This window comes from Podarcis melisellensis, assembly GCF_964234715.1.
Source record: "Podarcis melisellensis genome assembly, chromosome: 9".
In the NCBI taxonomy this organism is placed as follows: Eukaryota; Metazoa; Chordata; class Lepidosauria; order Squamata; family Lacertidae; genus Podarcis; species Podarcis melisellensis.
The window spans coordinates 700,241-714,389 of record NC_138541.1 but is presented as its reverse complement, the minus strand read 5'-3'; the positions used below and the strand labels follow the sequence as shown (position 1 = coordinate 714,389).

Genomic DNA, 14,149 nt, shown 5'->3' with positions numbered 1-14,149 from the left:
AACCATATACCTCCCTCATCAAACGTCTTTATTCAAGCTGCATCTGCAACAGCTTGGAATAAACAGAATATGCCACACTACTTGGAAGGGCAAACCTCGCTTTGTTGTGCTACACCCCTCTCCTGGGTCTCACCTCACAGAATACCCAGAGGCAAAGCTGCTATAAAAAGACAGTAATTTTATTGTTAGCTGGTTAAGTACATGAAATGTCCAGGTGGAACTTGCTGAATGGACGTCTCCTGAGGCCTCGGCTGCAAGCCACAGAACACCCTCCCCTCCTCCCCCTTGCAGGAGAAGCCAGCCTGGCTCACTCTCTTTCCTTGTGCTGCCAAGAAAGGGACAGGGAACGGATCCTGGGCTGCCATTCTGCCCATGGGAGGTCCAACCGTGGCTACATTCAGTTGTCACAAAAGTACTGGGCGGAGAGCCCAGAGCCCAGTTTTTAAAGAAACCCTCAGTGGACCTTAAGTCTCAGGCTGGCCATGTTGGGCGGGATTTTGCCGTTCGTCCTGCCCACTAGTCCTCCTCCTCCTCCTCATCTTCCTCCATTCTGGCCTTTTTCTTCTTTGTCTTTTTCCCCTTTGGGTGGGGCGTCTCCACAAGGCCCAGCTTCTTCTTCTTTTTGGGGGAGACCTCTTCCTCCTCCAGGCCGTTCTCAGACGGCTCCACGCCCTCCTCTTCCTGGTGCTTTCGCTTTTTCTTTTTCTTGGGCGTGACATCATTTTCCTGAGATTAATTTATAGGGGAGGGGGGGGAGAGAAGAGAATGGAGAATGCACACAGCCCTGTCTATCGCAGACACTCGGCTCCAGTTATGCCCAACCCTACAACCACCAGCCAGCTCCCCAAAGGGGCTTCTCACCTCTGCCGTCGTCTCGAGCACAGAATTCTCCATTTCCTCTGCGGCCTCCAGGGCTTCCAACCGCTTCTTCTCTCGCTTCTTTTTCTTCTTCTCTTTCTTCTCCAGCTTCTTCTTCATTTCGGCAGCCACCTCTGTGGCCTGTGAATGCGGAGAGTTCACAGTACTGTCAGTACCAGCCCATGCACCCCCAGTTGTTTGCAGCAGCAGCAACAGGCTGAATCAGACTCATTAAATCAGCTTTTGCCTCCACCAGTGGATAGGTCAGGCTCAGGTCATTTCATCACATCCAGCGACTGCTAGGGGGCAGCCCCTCTGCCCACCCACCCCGGCTCAACAGCCCACTGCCCACCTCCTTCATGACGTCAAGGTTCTTGCGCGGAGGCTCCCCCGTCTCATAGAAGGCCAGGCGCTCCTCCACCTGCTCTCGAAGCTTGTCTCCAAAGACGCAAGTCGGGGTCTCTGCAAAAAAACACAGACAGGAATGCGTGAGTCCGAGGGCACCTGCTCTACATGGCCAGAACCCAGAGAAGGGCGGCAGCATATTGTCCACTCTCCCCTCCACCCCATGGCCACACCCAGCAAGCTTCGCTCAGCCTTGATGCGTCACCATTCACTGGGTGAAATGCTGTTGACGAAAAATGTAACCATCATAGCAAAGCTGCTCGGCCGCTTGTCCAGCTCCATAGAGAGATAGGCCAGGCCCTGACTCCTCACCTGAGAAGCAGTCAATGCGGGATGCAATTGTGCACTTGTTGGCCAGGTAGCGGGAGATCCGGCCCTTGTTCTTGGCAGCTGCTCGGCCAATGAAAGTGGAGTGGAAGATCAAGCCATATTTGGGAGTGTTTCCCCGAGTCTTCAAGGCTCTGCGGGAAAGAGGGGGCAAGGTTCACCAAAACAATGCTTTCTGGTGGAGGAAGAGAATCACACCGAGACCCACAAATTAAGCCCCCAACCGCGGCTTGTCTCCCTCCTCCCAGCTGTGTCCAACCATCCCAGGCCAAGCCTGAAATAGCTAACCTACCGGATGGAGGGGAAAGGGAATGGCCCGGGTGACCGCTCAGAGGCTGGGGGCCAGCCCATCACACATGCGGCCAAGGGGACTTGACCAGCACATCAAGCCCAGCACCCCAGCAGCCTGCCATCACTGCGGCCGCCCTGCAGCTGTACCTGAAGAGAGCCTTCTCTGCACCCAGGATCTGCACTGTGGAGGCTGGATACTTGGCCAGGTTGGTCAGGCTGCCAGCGTGGGAGATGAGGCGGGCGCCCACCTGCGGGGAGAGGAGACAGGCAAGGCAATCATGTGGCGCAGCCGCCCCAGAGAGCAGCAGCCAGACCCACAACTGTGCCCAGGAGACAAATTGCTTCCCAGGCTGTGCAAGGGGCTCAGGGTTTGCTGAGCCCCGAACAGGAAGGTAGAAAGTCCGAAGCATCCACCTGCACCAGCGGCCCAATCCATGAGAGCTGCCCTAGGCCTTGCTCAGCAACCAGCTAATGTGGCATACACAAAACGTTACAATGCTTAAAACTCCTCTCTACAGACAGCCTCTGCCCCCTCCCTTTCCTCTGGCACAGATCAGCAGTGAGAAGGTGTCAGCACGAGAGCTCAGTGGATTGACAGATTCACATTGCACATCATATCTGTAGCCAGTGAAAGGGGGGGGCAGGGGGTTCCACTCTACACACATGGCAGCCACTTACCACTTCTCCAATGAGGGCTGAGAGGCTGGGAGCCACCTGGCTCATCTTGGAGCGGAGATACTCCTGCAGGCCTTTGCGATACTCGGAGAGAGAGATGACGCGGCTGGAGAAGCTCTCAATGTTGATGAGGTCAATGGGAGAGATATCCATCCCTGCAGGGAGGAGAGAGGCACATCAGAACAGAGAGGAGGCAGAAAGGAGAACCAGGCCGCACTCCTAACCCCCCTCCGCTGTGCCTCTCTTAACAGACATTGGCACCAAAAAGAGTCAACACCAAGTAGATGAGCTGCTTGAAATCAAATAACTCTGCAAGAGCCGCAGTTCAGCACCTGTGTTCACCTGGCATACCCAAGGCCCCACCCCACCCCTTCCCCACATGACTACTGACCCATGGATGAGCGGGAGGCCTCCAGGATAGCCTGAGCCTTGGCACTGTCCATGACGATTTCTTCCAAGGCCTCCAGGCTCTCCTCACTCAGCTCCTTCCGGTTCCCAATGAGCTTGGTGAGGCGGCAGTAGGTGTAGTTGTCACTCACGATCTTGATCAGCTCAGGGAAATGATATCCGTACCACTCTCTGCCAGGGGGAAGAGGAGGCAGAGTCAGGACAGCCTCTCCAAGCCAAGTGTTACCTGCCTCCAAGTTTAGAAAAGGCTCAAGGAACACGCAGATCTTGGGTGGGTGGTTTTTTTGTACCCGTACTAACAATACAGCTCAGGGGAAAGTGGGCCTGGCTGTGGTGTATACGCAGGGCTACCGATTCTCTATCTCCCGTTCCTATACAGCCAGCGTGTGTGGTGACGCTGTCTGTGGTAAGCATAGGGAGACTGGGAGGAAGGATCCACTTTGGCCAGAACGTCTCTCAAAAGCACCAGAGACCCCTCACCTGACCCGCATGGAGAAGGTGTTGATGTCCTTGTCTAGCTGATCCAAGAGGCTGATGGACTGGATGATCATGTTATCCACCCTGTTCACGTTGAACTTCACTTTGGCCCGAGAATAGCTATGCCCCAGTCCCAGCTGAGCCTTGGAGGCGGACTGGGCTGTCAGACCTTTGATCAAACTGTGAAAATGCAAGCGGATACCTGGGCGGAGGGAGAAGACAGGAGAAAGGGGGTTCAGCCCTGCCAAGCGCTGGCAGAAAAACACCTCATCCTCCTACAGAAAACCATTCTTCCCATTCCTGTTGCCCTTTTCACAGACTTACCTCGGGTGATCTCAGCCACGACGCCCCCAGCCTGGCACTGGAAGCCCAGCTCTTCCTGGATGGCAGCCCCGATTTTAGCATCGCTGACCCCCACAACGACCTTCTTCTTTTTGGCTGGCAGGTTTGTCTCGAGGAGAAGACGGAGATCCTCATGGAGGATCCCTGGACCAGGCAAGAGAAAGAGAAGGCTCAATGGGGCGCCGGGGTGCTGCCCTTACGGAAAAGAGCAGCCTCAGAGCAAAGAGGAAGGAATGTGGGCGCTGCTCACCTTCGGAGATAGCATTGATGTTTTCCAAGGCACTCTGGGCAGACTTGAAGGGGGAAAAGGCGACGAGTTTGACCACCGTGAGGAATTTGCCGAGATTCAGGACGCTCTCCTCCACCTGCAGAAGCGCCAGCAGCACATGGCCTGGTTTTGCCCTGCTCTGAATCAACCCACAATGCCTCCTCCCCCCAAAGACCAAGATGGCGGGAGAAACCACGTGCTTTGTGGTGGTGGAATTTTGTTGCTGGGGGCGAGGTAGCTCAGTCTAATCTATGCAAAGACCTACCGAATATTCCTCTTTACTGGTGCAACTGAGCCAAAGGGGGCCGGGCGTGCAGATCCCATCTAGCCAAGCGATACCGGGGGGAGAGAACTATTGAAACCCGCAGCCGCGCGGCCCTCCCTTTGATCCCGCCGGGCCTACTCGCGAGTTGTTCTCCCGCGGCCGCAAAGGCCTCCCCGCTGGAGCCCAGGCCAGGCGCACGTGGTCGGCGCGCAGCACGTGTCTTTCCCCGGGCGCTCAGAGTCCACACGTGGCATCATCCGAGTCAGAGGATTGACAGATTCCGACGGAGGGTCATCAGGGCGCCCGGGGGGGGAGGGGGAATGGAGGGGGGATGCGGCCCCCGAAGGCCCGGCCTGGCCCCCCGTGCGCCCCCATAAAGTCCTTCTCCGGCCCCCCTGGCTCACCTGGGGCAGCAGCAGAGCCACCTCCTCCACCTGCCGGAGGGCGAAGAGCGCGTAGCCGGCCGCGTGCTCGAAGAGGACGTGAAGGAGGACCTGCGCGGGGGGGGGGGAGAAAGGGAGGAGACGCGCCGTCAGTCAAGTCCGACCCCAGGGAGGCCCTCGCCCGCCCCCCCCCCCGGCTCCGGCTCCGGCTCCTCACCATGGCGCCTCGGCGTCTCTGGCCCGACTGGGCCGCGCAGGCCTCGCGCTCAGGAAGGACGTCGAGGGCCCACCGGAAGCGCCCCCTCGCCTCACGCCGCTCAGCCAACGGCGGGGCAGGGCTCCGGACCCGCCCCTTCCGCTTCCCCTCCCCTCCGCGAGACCCACCAATGGAAGGCGAGGAGGCGGCCGCGGTCGGACTCTCGGCTCCCGCCCCTTCCTCTCAAGCGCGGCCTCCTCGACGTCCATCATTCCACGAGGTTCGGACTCGGCGCAGGCGCGGCAGGAGGCTCCGCCCGCGGGGCTGTCCGGGGCGGGGAGGGACCCCCAAAGGTCATCTAGCAAATAATAATAATAATAATAATAATAATAATAATAATAATAATAATAATAATAATAATAATAATAATAATAATAATAATAATAAATTTATATTATTATTTATTATACCCCGCCCATCTGTCTGGACACACGTGGCACTGTGTATTAAACCTCAGCGCCTAGGACTTGCCGATCGCATGGTTGGCGGTTCGAATCCCCGCGGCGGGGTGAGCTCCCGTCTTTCGGTCCCAGCTCCTGCCCACCTAGCAGTTTGAAAGCACCCTTAAGTGCAAGTAGATAAATAGGGACCGCTTTCTAGCGGGAAGGTAAGCGGCATTTCCGTGTGCGGTGCTGGTGCCGGCTCGCCAGAGCAGCTTCGTCCCGCTGGCCACGTGACCCGGAAGTGTCTCCGGACAGCGCTGACCCCCGGCCTCTTAAGTGAGATGGGCGCGCAACCCTAGAGTCGGACACGACTGGCCCGTACGGGCAGGGAAACCTTTTCCTTTACATCTGTCTGGGCTTCCCCAGCCACTCTGGGCGGCTTCCCAGAAAATATTAAAATACTGTAATACATCAAACATTACAGCCGTTTTGACAGAGGTTCTTCTGGAACTGCCTCAGGACATCTGCAGCTTTGGTTCCACTGGTCAAACGAACTTCAGAAGGGCACCCCGAAGGATCCCCCCCCTCCAGAGTCCAGGGAAGCCCCCACCTGGCAGGCTGGCCCACCTCCCCTCCTTCCCTGCACCTGGCTCCCAAAGCCCAGGCGGGTTCAGCGAAGCCTCGTATCTCCAGTCGATTGGGCTGCATCACCAGGCGAAAGGCAGGGGGCCGGGCCGGGAGGGGCCTGATCCCTGGGTCTCCTCCAAGGGGCTGAATGCCCCCAGGAGGCACGAGGCATGCGCTCGGCCAGAGGCGCATCAGGCTTTGTGCCCGCAGTCAGTTGCCACTCACCACCACCCTTTTCCATTGCCAAAGTCCTTGCACTTTGCAGGTGCTCAGACGCTTTGCAACTACATTCCAGTCGCAGGAGGTTAATGGCCAGTGTATTTTAAAAATTTAAGGTCTTATATATATATATATATATATGCTTTCGTAGATTTTCACGGGTACAGGAATGCAGGTTTTGGTGTCCTCGGGTGTCTTCCCGTGTAAAAGTTGGGGTGTCTAGGCGACGTTTCGACGAGGTCTCACTCGTCATCTTCAGGCTGGTGCTTTCGGCTTCTTGTTACTGGAACAGAGCAGGATCTCAGTGTTTGAGTTCCTATAAATACTGTTGAGGGGGTGTGGTGTATAGCCTCCAATGTTCTGGGCAGAGGGGAAGTTCCCAGGCTAGTGTGCCTTTTCTTCTTTTGTTCCTTAATTACTTGAGGGATATCTTGAGTGATTTCTTGAGTGATATCCTGAGTACCACTTAGGTGGGTCATTAGGTGTGGATTAGTTGCTAAAGTCTTTGTGTCTTGACCTCTTGAACTTTGTGAAGAGTTTTTCTGAGAAGATGGCTGTACTGCACTTAGTTGTGCTCTGGCTTGGCTTCGTGTATAGGGGCGAGCTGTGGTTTTGTGGCCTGTGTCAGCCAGATCTGTGTAGGGATTGCAGGGGGGTGCAGCATCCGGAGGTGCCACCATGGTTTGGCTACTGGATGGTGTCTGTAATTTATCTGTGGAGAGGGTCTGGGTTTGGGTCTGGTGTGGTTGATTGGTGATGGCGTTCTGTGTGCCTCTGGATCTGGTGTCAGTTTTTGTGGTGTCAGCCTTTTGCACCAACCAAAAAATAGCCAATATCCTCAGAAACCCCAAGGATAAAATCCAGTTGGAAAACCAAGGGGTCTATGAAATACCCTGCAAAGTCTGCCCAGCCACGTACATTGGACAAACAAACAGACGAATAAATGCACGTATCGCAGAACACAAGAATGCCGTCAAAAAAGAAGAAAAAACTTCCTCTCTTTTCCAACACATGAAAGAAACAGGACACGAAATTAATTTTGCAGATTCCAAATTGCTCTTTAACATGGAACATCACCACAAGAGAATAATCATGGAAGCCATCGAGATAGAGAAACACCCTCACAACATGAACAAGCGTGATGACACATCCCGCTTGCCAGACATCTGGAAATTAGCCCTCCCCACAAAAACTGACACCAGATCCAGAGGCACACAGAACGCCATCACCAATCAACCACACCAGACCCAAACCCAGACCCTCTCCACAGATAAATTACAGACACCATCCAGTAGCCAAACCATGGTGGCACCTCCGGATGCTGCACCCCCCTGCAATCCCTACACAGATCTGGCTGACACAGGCCACAAAACCACAGCTCGCCCCTATACACGAAGCCAAGCCAGAGCACAACTAAGTGCAGTACAGCCATCTTCTCAGAAAAACTCTTCACAAAGTTCAAGAGGTCAAGACACAAAGACTTTAGCAACTAATCCACACCTAATGACCCACCTAAGTGGTACTCAGGATATCACTCAAGAAATCACTCAAGATATCCCTCAAGTAATTAAGGAACAAAAGAAGAAAAGGCACACTAGCCTGGGAACTTCCCCTCTGCCCAGAACATTGGAGGCTATACACCACACCCCCTCAACAGTATTTATAGGAACTCAAACACTGAGATCCTGCTCTGTTCCAGTAACAAGAAGCCGAAAGCACCAGCCTGAAGATGACGAGTGAGACCTCGTCGAAACGTCGCCTAGACACCCCAACTTTTACACGGGAAGACACCCGAGGACACCAAAACCTGCATATATATATATATATATATATATGTTTGACCAAACTGCGGGAGGCAGTGGAAGACAGAAGTGCCTGGCGTGCTCTGGTCCAGGGGGTCACAAAGGGTCGGACATGACTAAACGACTAAACAACAAACATATTTAAAATAAATGGTCATAAATGTGCCAGCCAGGCTCGTATATGGATATGTGGACCACATGTCTGGAGCAGCACAAGAAGACCGTCCTGAAACCATTTTGACTCCCCAGCTGACCAAATGTTTTCTCTGCAAGGAGGGAGGGCAGGAATTGGGTAATCACCATCTCAAAGGAATGGGCAGACTACCAGGAAAGGCCATCAGAAAAGGCATTATCAGATAACCTGGAAAAACAACACTCAAATTTCTGTTGTAGACCACCTTTTCTGTCATGTAGGTATGATGTATCTGGGGGGTGGTGTTGGGTTACACCCCTTCTGTGATGTATGTATGATGTATGGAGGGGTGGTCTGGAGCTCCAGGGCGGGCAATTAAAAATGTCTATATAAGGGCAGGCACACCTGGGTTCTGGTGTGGGGACCCTGTTGCAACAGCTTTAATAAAGATCAGGCTTACTAGCTGCTTTGCTTCTCAATATTCTCTGGCTGGCCTCTGTTATTTTCTCCTACCGATGGAGAACCCACAAAGGACTCTCTAAAGGGCTCTTGTACACCCCAAAAGGGCAGATTTTGTTTACAACACTGGGCAACCAAAGGGAGCTTTGTGAGCCCTTCTGGTGGCTGAGAGATGTCTGCTTTGAGCCTCTCACTGCCTTGGCTGCACCTGAAGCCATTTCATGTGGCATCTGGGAGATTAATATCAAGTTACATGTTCCATGTAATATTTGTGCACCAATAGCCACTGGATGGTTTACTGTTATTTGGTACTATTTGTACATTATTATTACTCTACTTTCCCCCTTAAATTTCATTTCATTGCCCTGTTTTTCCTTGTTAAATTTGGAAATACAAGAAGTTATTTTCAAAGGCCCCTCTAACTCATATGAGTAACGATGTCACACAATGCAAGCTTGGTTTAAGAGTTCAGTTTATTTATCTCAAGAGCTCCGAGGAGTCAACGTGCAAGAAGGTTTCTGCCTCAAAGTGCTTGTGGATCTCCAGGCTCCAAATGGCTCCTTGCCCCCAGCATCCCAACACCACAGAAGCCCCCACCATGGAAGTCAGCAGAGGGAGAGAAGGGCACTTAGGGGCTGTGGCCAGAGGGGTGGAGCTGCAAGATGAAGGGTGCAGAGAGAGACCTCCGCCGCCCTTAACCAAGCGCCCCAGTAAGGCCAGGAAGACCCAGAGGGGAGGGGAAGAGACACCCCTGGCCATGCTTGGGCCGTCTGGGGCTGCACCCAGAAACAGCAGGAGGAGGGAAGCTGAATGATGAAACAGGGAAAGGGCATGGATCTGGCATGGCATTCCCTCCATCTTCCCCATCTGGCAGGTGGCGAGCAAGGGGCCTCCCCTTCTCCCTTGCTGGCGGGGGGGGAGTTGCCTGGGAGGGAAAAGCCACAGCACCCAGAGAAGCTCTTGGGGCAGAACGGACTGTATCTGAAATGGGAGGAAAGCCTGGCCTGAGAGCCACGAGGGAGCAGTGGCCATCGCTAAGGGAGAGACCAGGGAAGGAGGGCAGTGGTCATTGCGGGCAGAGTTGCCTGCCCAGTTTGAGGAGGGAGGCGCACAGAACCAACACAGGTCGTTCAGAGAGTCGGCAGTGCCGGGAGGGCCTTGCACAAGCAAGAGTCTGCATATTTAGTGTGCATCTTGTAGGAGGAGAGGCAGCGGGGGGAGGGGGCGGGGGGGGGGAGACCCTCTTAGGAGATGAGGCGGGCGTGGAGCCTGTGCAGCTGCTCGGGCGTCAGGACCAGTTTGTGGACCTGGCCGTGGCCCGGCTGGCAGGGGAAGGTCACTTTGCCAATGTAGACGGTGTCGTCCTTCTGCTCCTCTTTGGCCTGGAGGGGAAAGCAGAGCAGGCGGGAGAGTCAGGGGGGCGGCCCAAGAGGACTCCCCCCCCCCGCTTCCCTGCCCAGGCCCAAGCGCTCACCTTGAGGAAGGGGGCTGAGGGGAAGGTGCCAAAGTCGGTCAGGACGTTGGCTCCGGGCTGCTGGAGGACAGTCTCCTTCAGGACTTCATCCTGCAGGAAGGAAGCGCAGTCAGGGCCATCCAGCCCAAGCCCCCCCCCCCCCCGTATTCCCATCCCGGCTGCTCAGGAGAGGAAGCCACACTCTGGTTCGGGCCCCCAGTGCCGCTCCCCCCCCTCCCCCATGAAGGGCTCTTGCCCGGGACAGGAGATGACGGCCAGAGGCCTCGGCTACCTTCAGTTTGTCGATGGTTTCGCTCAGTGATTTCAGGCGGGCCGTTTGCTCCAGGAGCTGGGCTGCTGGGCTGGTGGCTGCGGGGAGGACAGAGAGACGGAAAAGGCGTTGCTATTGGTGCCCCCTCCCCACCCTGCAAGGGCACGCTCCGCAGGGATGGAGAGGCTGAGCTCTCCCGCTGCCCCCTCCCAGCCCCCGCCAGGCCCACCTGTCCTCTGCCGCGTGATGTCCACCACCTTGGTGTTGGCGCTCATCTGGTGAAGGGTCTCCAGCAGCTGGCTGGTCTTGCGGTAGAGGGAGCTGGAGACCACCTCCTCCCCTTGCCTATCCTTGGCAAGAGACAGCTTGGGCACCCGCAGCGGGGTCAGCGAGGCCAGCTCCCGCCTCATCTGGGCTCCCTGGAGAGGAGGAGGAGGAAGAGCAGGGCTCAAGCCAGCCACTTCCACACAAACACACACACACACTCGAACAAAAAGGGGCACAAGCAACCTCCAGCCACACTAGAGCACCCCCACCCCCCAAAAGCAGTTGCTCTGGGCAGCTTATTGTATTGATTATTACATGAATTTATATCCTGCCTTCTTCCCAGCCCAGGACTCAAGGTGGCTTGCTCAATGAATAAAACAAGCTAAAAACACAGAACATACATTCATTAAAATAGAACTAAAACACTGGCAGAATTAGTATATTATTAAAAAGATCCTTCAAAAAGAAAGACAATAATAAAAATCTCCTTGGATTTCCAGGAACGGCCAGGAAGAGTCTGTTCCTTTCATGCGCAGCCCCCAAACCAGCCCAGGCATTCCTCGCATTCCCTCCACGACAAAGGAGGAAAGAACCAGAGATGCAGGAGGTCAAATTGTGCAGGGAGGGGTCATGAAGAACATGGAAGGGAGGCGTGTGGAACGGGAGCTGGGAAGGAAGGAAGGAAGGAAGGAAGGAAGGAAGGAAGGAAGGAAGGAAGGAAGGAAGGAAGGAAGGAAGGAAGGAAGGAAGTCTCCCTTTGACAGGTCTTCCTTGGTGCCTGGGATTCCTGCCTGCCATGACATGGGGGGTGTTTTGTTTTTATAATGTATTTTGTGTTTCTGTCTTGTATTTTTATGCTGTGAAGTGCCCAGAGCTCTACAGAGGAAGAGCGGTATACTAATAAATAACAGCAACAGCAACAACAATAATATAATGTCCACAAAGGTGAGGATGGCTGGGGTGCCACAGCCTGCGGAGAGCAAAGAGTGTGGGGCAATGAGGCGCCATCCCAGAGTCTGCTGCTTCTTCTGTCCATTTCAAAGCAGGCATCAGCCCTAGAGACCCCCCCCTCTCCGCTCCGCGCCCTCCCCCGCCTGCAGGGCTCCTTCCCTCCGGCCAGGGAATGCTGGGCTGGAGCTGCAAGCAGGAAAGCCGCCCCCCCCCCCGCTCACCTTGAGGCGGTTGTTCTCGTTCTTGAGATGCTTGATGGACAGCTGCATAGCATCGATCTGCTGGAGGAGGAGAGGGGAGTCCTTCACCTGCACAGGGCCTGAGCCGGCCATCATCACCTGGCCAGCACCCACACCTGCAAAGGGAAGAGCAGCGCTGTCAGAAGAGAAGAGATTTCCAGAAGATGCCCCTGCGCAGCGCATGCCTGGACTGCTCCATGGGGAGCTCACAGAAGGAGCTTCCCACCTGCATCCTGGCATAGGAGGTTCTCTGCCAAGGGTCAGGGAAAGGCAGGTTGCGCCCGCATCAGGGCCCCACAAGGCGGAGAAGACTTGAGCTGAGCCCAGGAGGAGACAAGAGCTGGAGGCCCAGGAAAACACACAGGAACATGCAGCCAGAGGCAGAAAACGCCCAGGGAGCAGTTTTGTACGAATATATGCAACAACATGCCAAACACTCTTCAGAAAGAGCCCCCACCTCATGCATGTGGGGGACCAAGACAGGTCTCCAGCCTCCCCGTGCTTCCTTAGGGAGGCGCTCAAATTGGGCTGCCTGTGGCCAGACCCCTTGAGGCCCCAGCCCGGCCTCCCCAGAGCCCGGCTCATTTCCAAGCACAGGGGGGTGACGAGACATTTGCAGCAGAGGATGGGCGGGCTGGAGAAATGTTCTGTCACACACATGCTTTGCACCCTGGCATGCGACCTTGCTGTATCCCCCCCCTTCCTTGGCACACACAAAAACCACCTCAGGCTGGGCATAAGGGGAAACAACTCTCACAGCCGCCAGAGATTCCCCTCTGCCCCCAAAGGCAGCCTCAGAGTCCCCCTTGTGTCCTCGGGAGATTCCTGGCCCCAGGTGACCCCAGCAGCCCCACCTGGGCCATGCCACTCTACCTCTCTGCTGTTCCTCTGCAGCGGAAGCATGGAAGAGACGAGAAGGAGCAGAGATTAGGAGAGGCGTCTGAGAGAAGGCAGGAAAGACAGCAGCAGCAGCAGCAGCTCCCCTCTGGGTCTGCCTCTCTGGACCACACGACAACCCTGCTTGTGTGAGCCACAATGGGCCACCTCTTCTCAAGGGCACTGGGACACCATCTACCCAGAGCCCTGGCCAAGCATGCCAGGGGGGCTCCCTTGCTCTGCAGCCCTTCAGGAAAAAACAATAGCCCCCCCCCCCCAGGTTTGGAGGAAACTCACACAGCCCCCTGGGCATGTGGGAGGAAAAGAGACCCAGAAGCAGCTCGTGTGAATCACTGAACGTAAAGAGGGCAGCACCAGCACGAGGGAACCCACAACCAGGTGCTGAGGCTTTACTGGCCGACCCTCCCAGGCCCAGCGCAGATCAGCCCTCTTTGAATGGGTAGAGATCTCTGAAAGGCAGTGCAGTATGTGAATGTGAGTCTGGTGGCCTCAGCTCAAAGTAAACCCTTCCCCGGGGACAGCCGCTCCAGTCTGGAACATCCCCTGCAGCAGGCTCAGAACTCTGAGATTCGCGGTCTAAAGTACCCCATGGATTTGGGATTCATCATCCAAAAGGGCAGAATTTTGCAGCTCTGGGCAAAGGTGGCGAAGTGATCCTCTGTGCATCGGCTCTGCAAGGCTTCGGAGGCCAGTGGCTGTCAGCACTCGGCAGTGCAAGACCCTAGAGCCTCCCTCCCCAAATCCCTGGCTCTTTGGGATCAGCAAGGGAAGGGAAAAAGAGGAGGGTGGGGAGATTCTCGCTTGGAAATGGAGGAAGTGGAAATAAAGGGGGAGCAGGAACCAACTTGCCCCTGCAACCTGCCCTGATCAGTGCTGCCAGCAGCAAGGAAGGAACAGGCAGGCAGGGAGTCCAGGAGGTTCGTCCAGCCCCTGCGCCCATCAGCTTCTCTGGAGTTGCTGGCCCTCCAGCACCCCAAGACTCTTGGGGCGTCTCCCCCCTGCAGTCTCCCCGCACACACGCTTCCGAGGGCTCACCTCCGGTGATGCCAGAGATGACGGAAGCGACTCCCGAGGGGCCGGCTCCCCGGAGGCCCTCAATAGTGCGCTTGGACTGGTTGCTGAGCCGCTGCTTCAGCTCCTGCTTCTCGGACTCCAGCTGGTCAATGTCTGCTTGCAGGGCGTCCATCGTCTCCTCAAACTCCCTGCGGAGGGAGAAAGACACAGAGGAACTCAGGCGGGGGGGTCAACAGCATGCAGCAGCCCCCTCCCTCCCTTTCAAGACCCTTCTTCACCTGGGTTGCCCTCCTCCTCTGCACACCTTCCAGCTTGTCAGCGTCCTTCTTAAATTGTGGTGCCCAGAACTAATAATCTTATTATTTATATGCCACCTATCTGACTGGGTGGCCATTCTGGGCAGCTTTCAGCCACCAGACACAGTATTCCAGGCAGGGCCTGACTAAAGCAGAAGAGAGTGGAACTCTTCCCTTGATCTG

At 55.5% G+C, this 14,149-nt stretch overlaps 2 protein-coding genes across 10 annotated transcripts in view; both read right to left on the bottom strand.

Annotated features, from left to right (window-relative positions):
- Positions 1–158: 158 nt before the first annotated feature.
- NOP56 (NOP56 ribonucleoprotein) lies at positions 159–4,852 on the bottom strand (the record flags this gene model as incomplete). The annotated part of the gene is made up of 11 exons (XM_081924228.1): positions 159–726; positions 862–999; positions 1,211–1,320; positions 1,576–1,724; positions 2,029–2,129; positions 2,560–2,711; positions 2,948–3,135; positions 3,445–3,643; positions 3,766–3,927; positions 4,034–4,148; positions 4,721–4,852. Coding segments are annotated over 11 exons (1,656 nt in total), but the record flags the coding sequence as incomplete, so codon positions are not given.
- Positions 4,853–9,033: 4,181 nt separating this feature from the next.
- Positions 9,034–14,149, bottom strand: part of DCTN1 (dynactin subunit 1) — a 66,028-nt gene continuing 60,912 nt past the window's right edge. For 7 of the 9 annotated variants that reach the window (XM_081924782.1, XM_081924783.1, XM_081924777.1 and 4 more), the window contains 7 exons: positions 13,692–13,858; positions 12,633–12,647; positions 11,742–11,875; positions 10,532–10,721; positions 10,324–10,400; positions 10,053–10,142; positions 9,034–9,960 (listed from right to left, as the gene is read on the bottom strand). In XM_081924782.1, the coding sequence (XP_081780908.1) occupies positions 9,823–9,960; positions 10,053–10,142; positions 10,324–10,400; positions 10,532–10,721; positions 11,742–11,875; positions 12,633–12,647; positions 13,692–13,858 (811 nt within the window). In that variant the 3' untranslated portion in view covers positions 9,034–9,822. The remainder of the gene's footprint in view (positions 9,961–10,052; positions 10,143–10,323; positions 10,401–10,531; positions 10,722–11,741; positions 11,876–12,632; positions 12,648–13,691; positions 13,859–14,149) is intronic. The other 2 variants (XM_081924779.1, XM_081924785.1) reach the window with 1 other exon arrangement.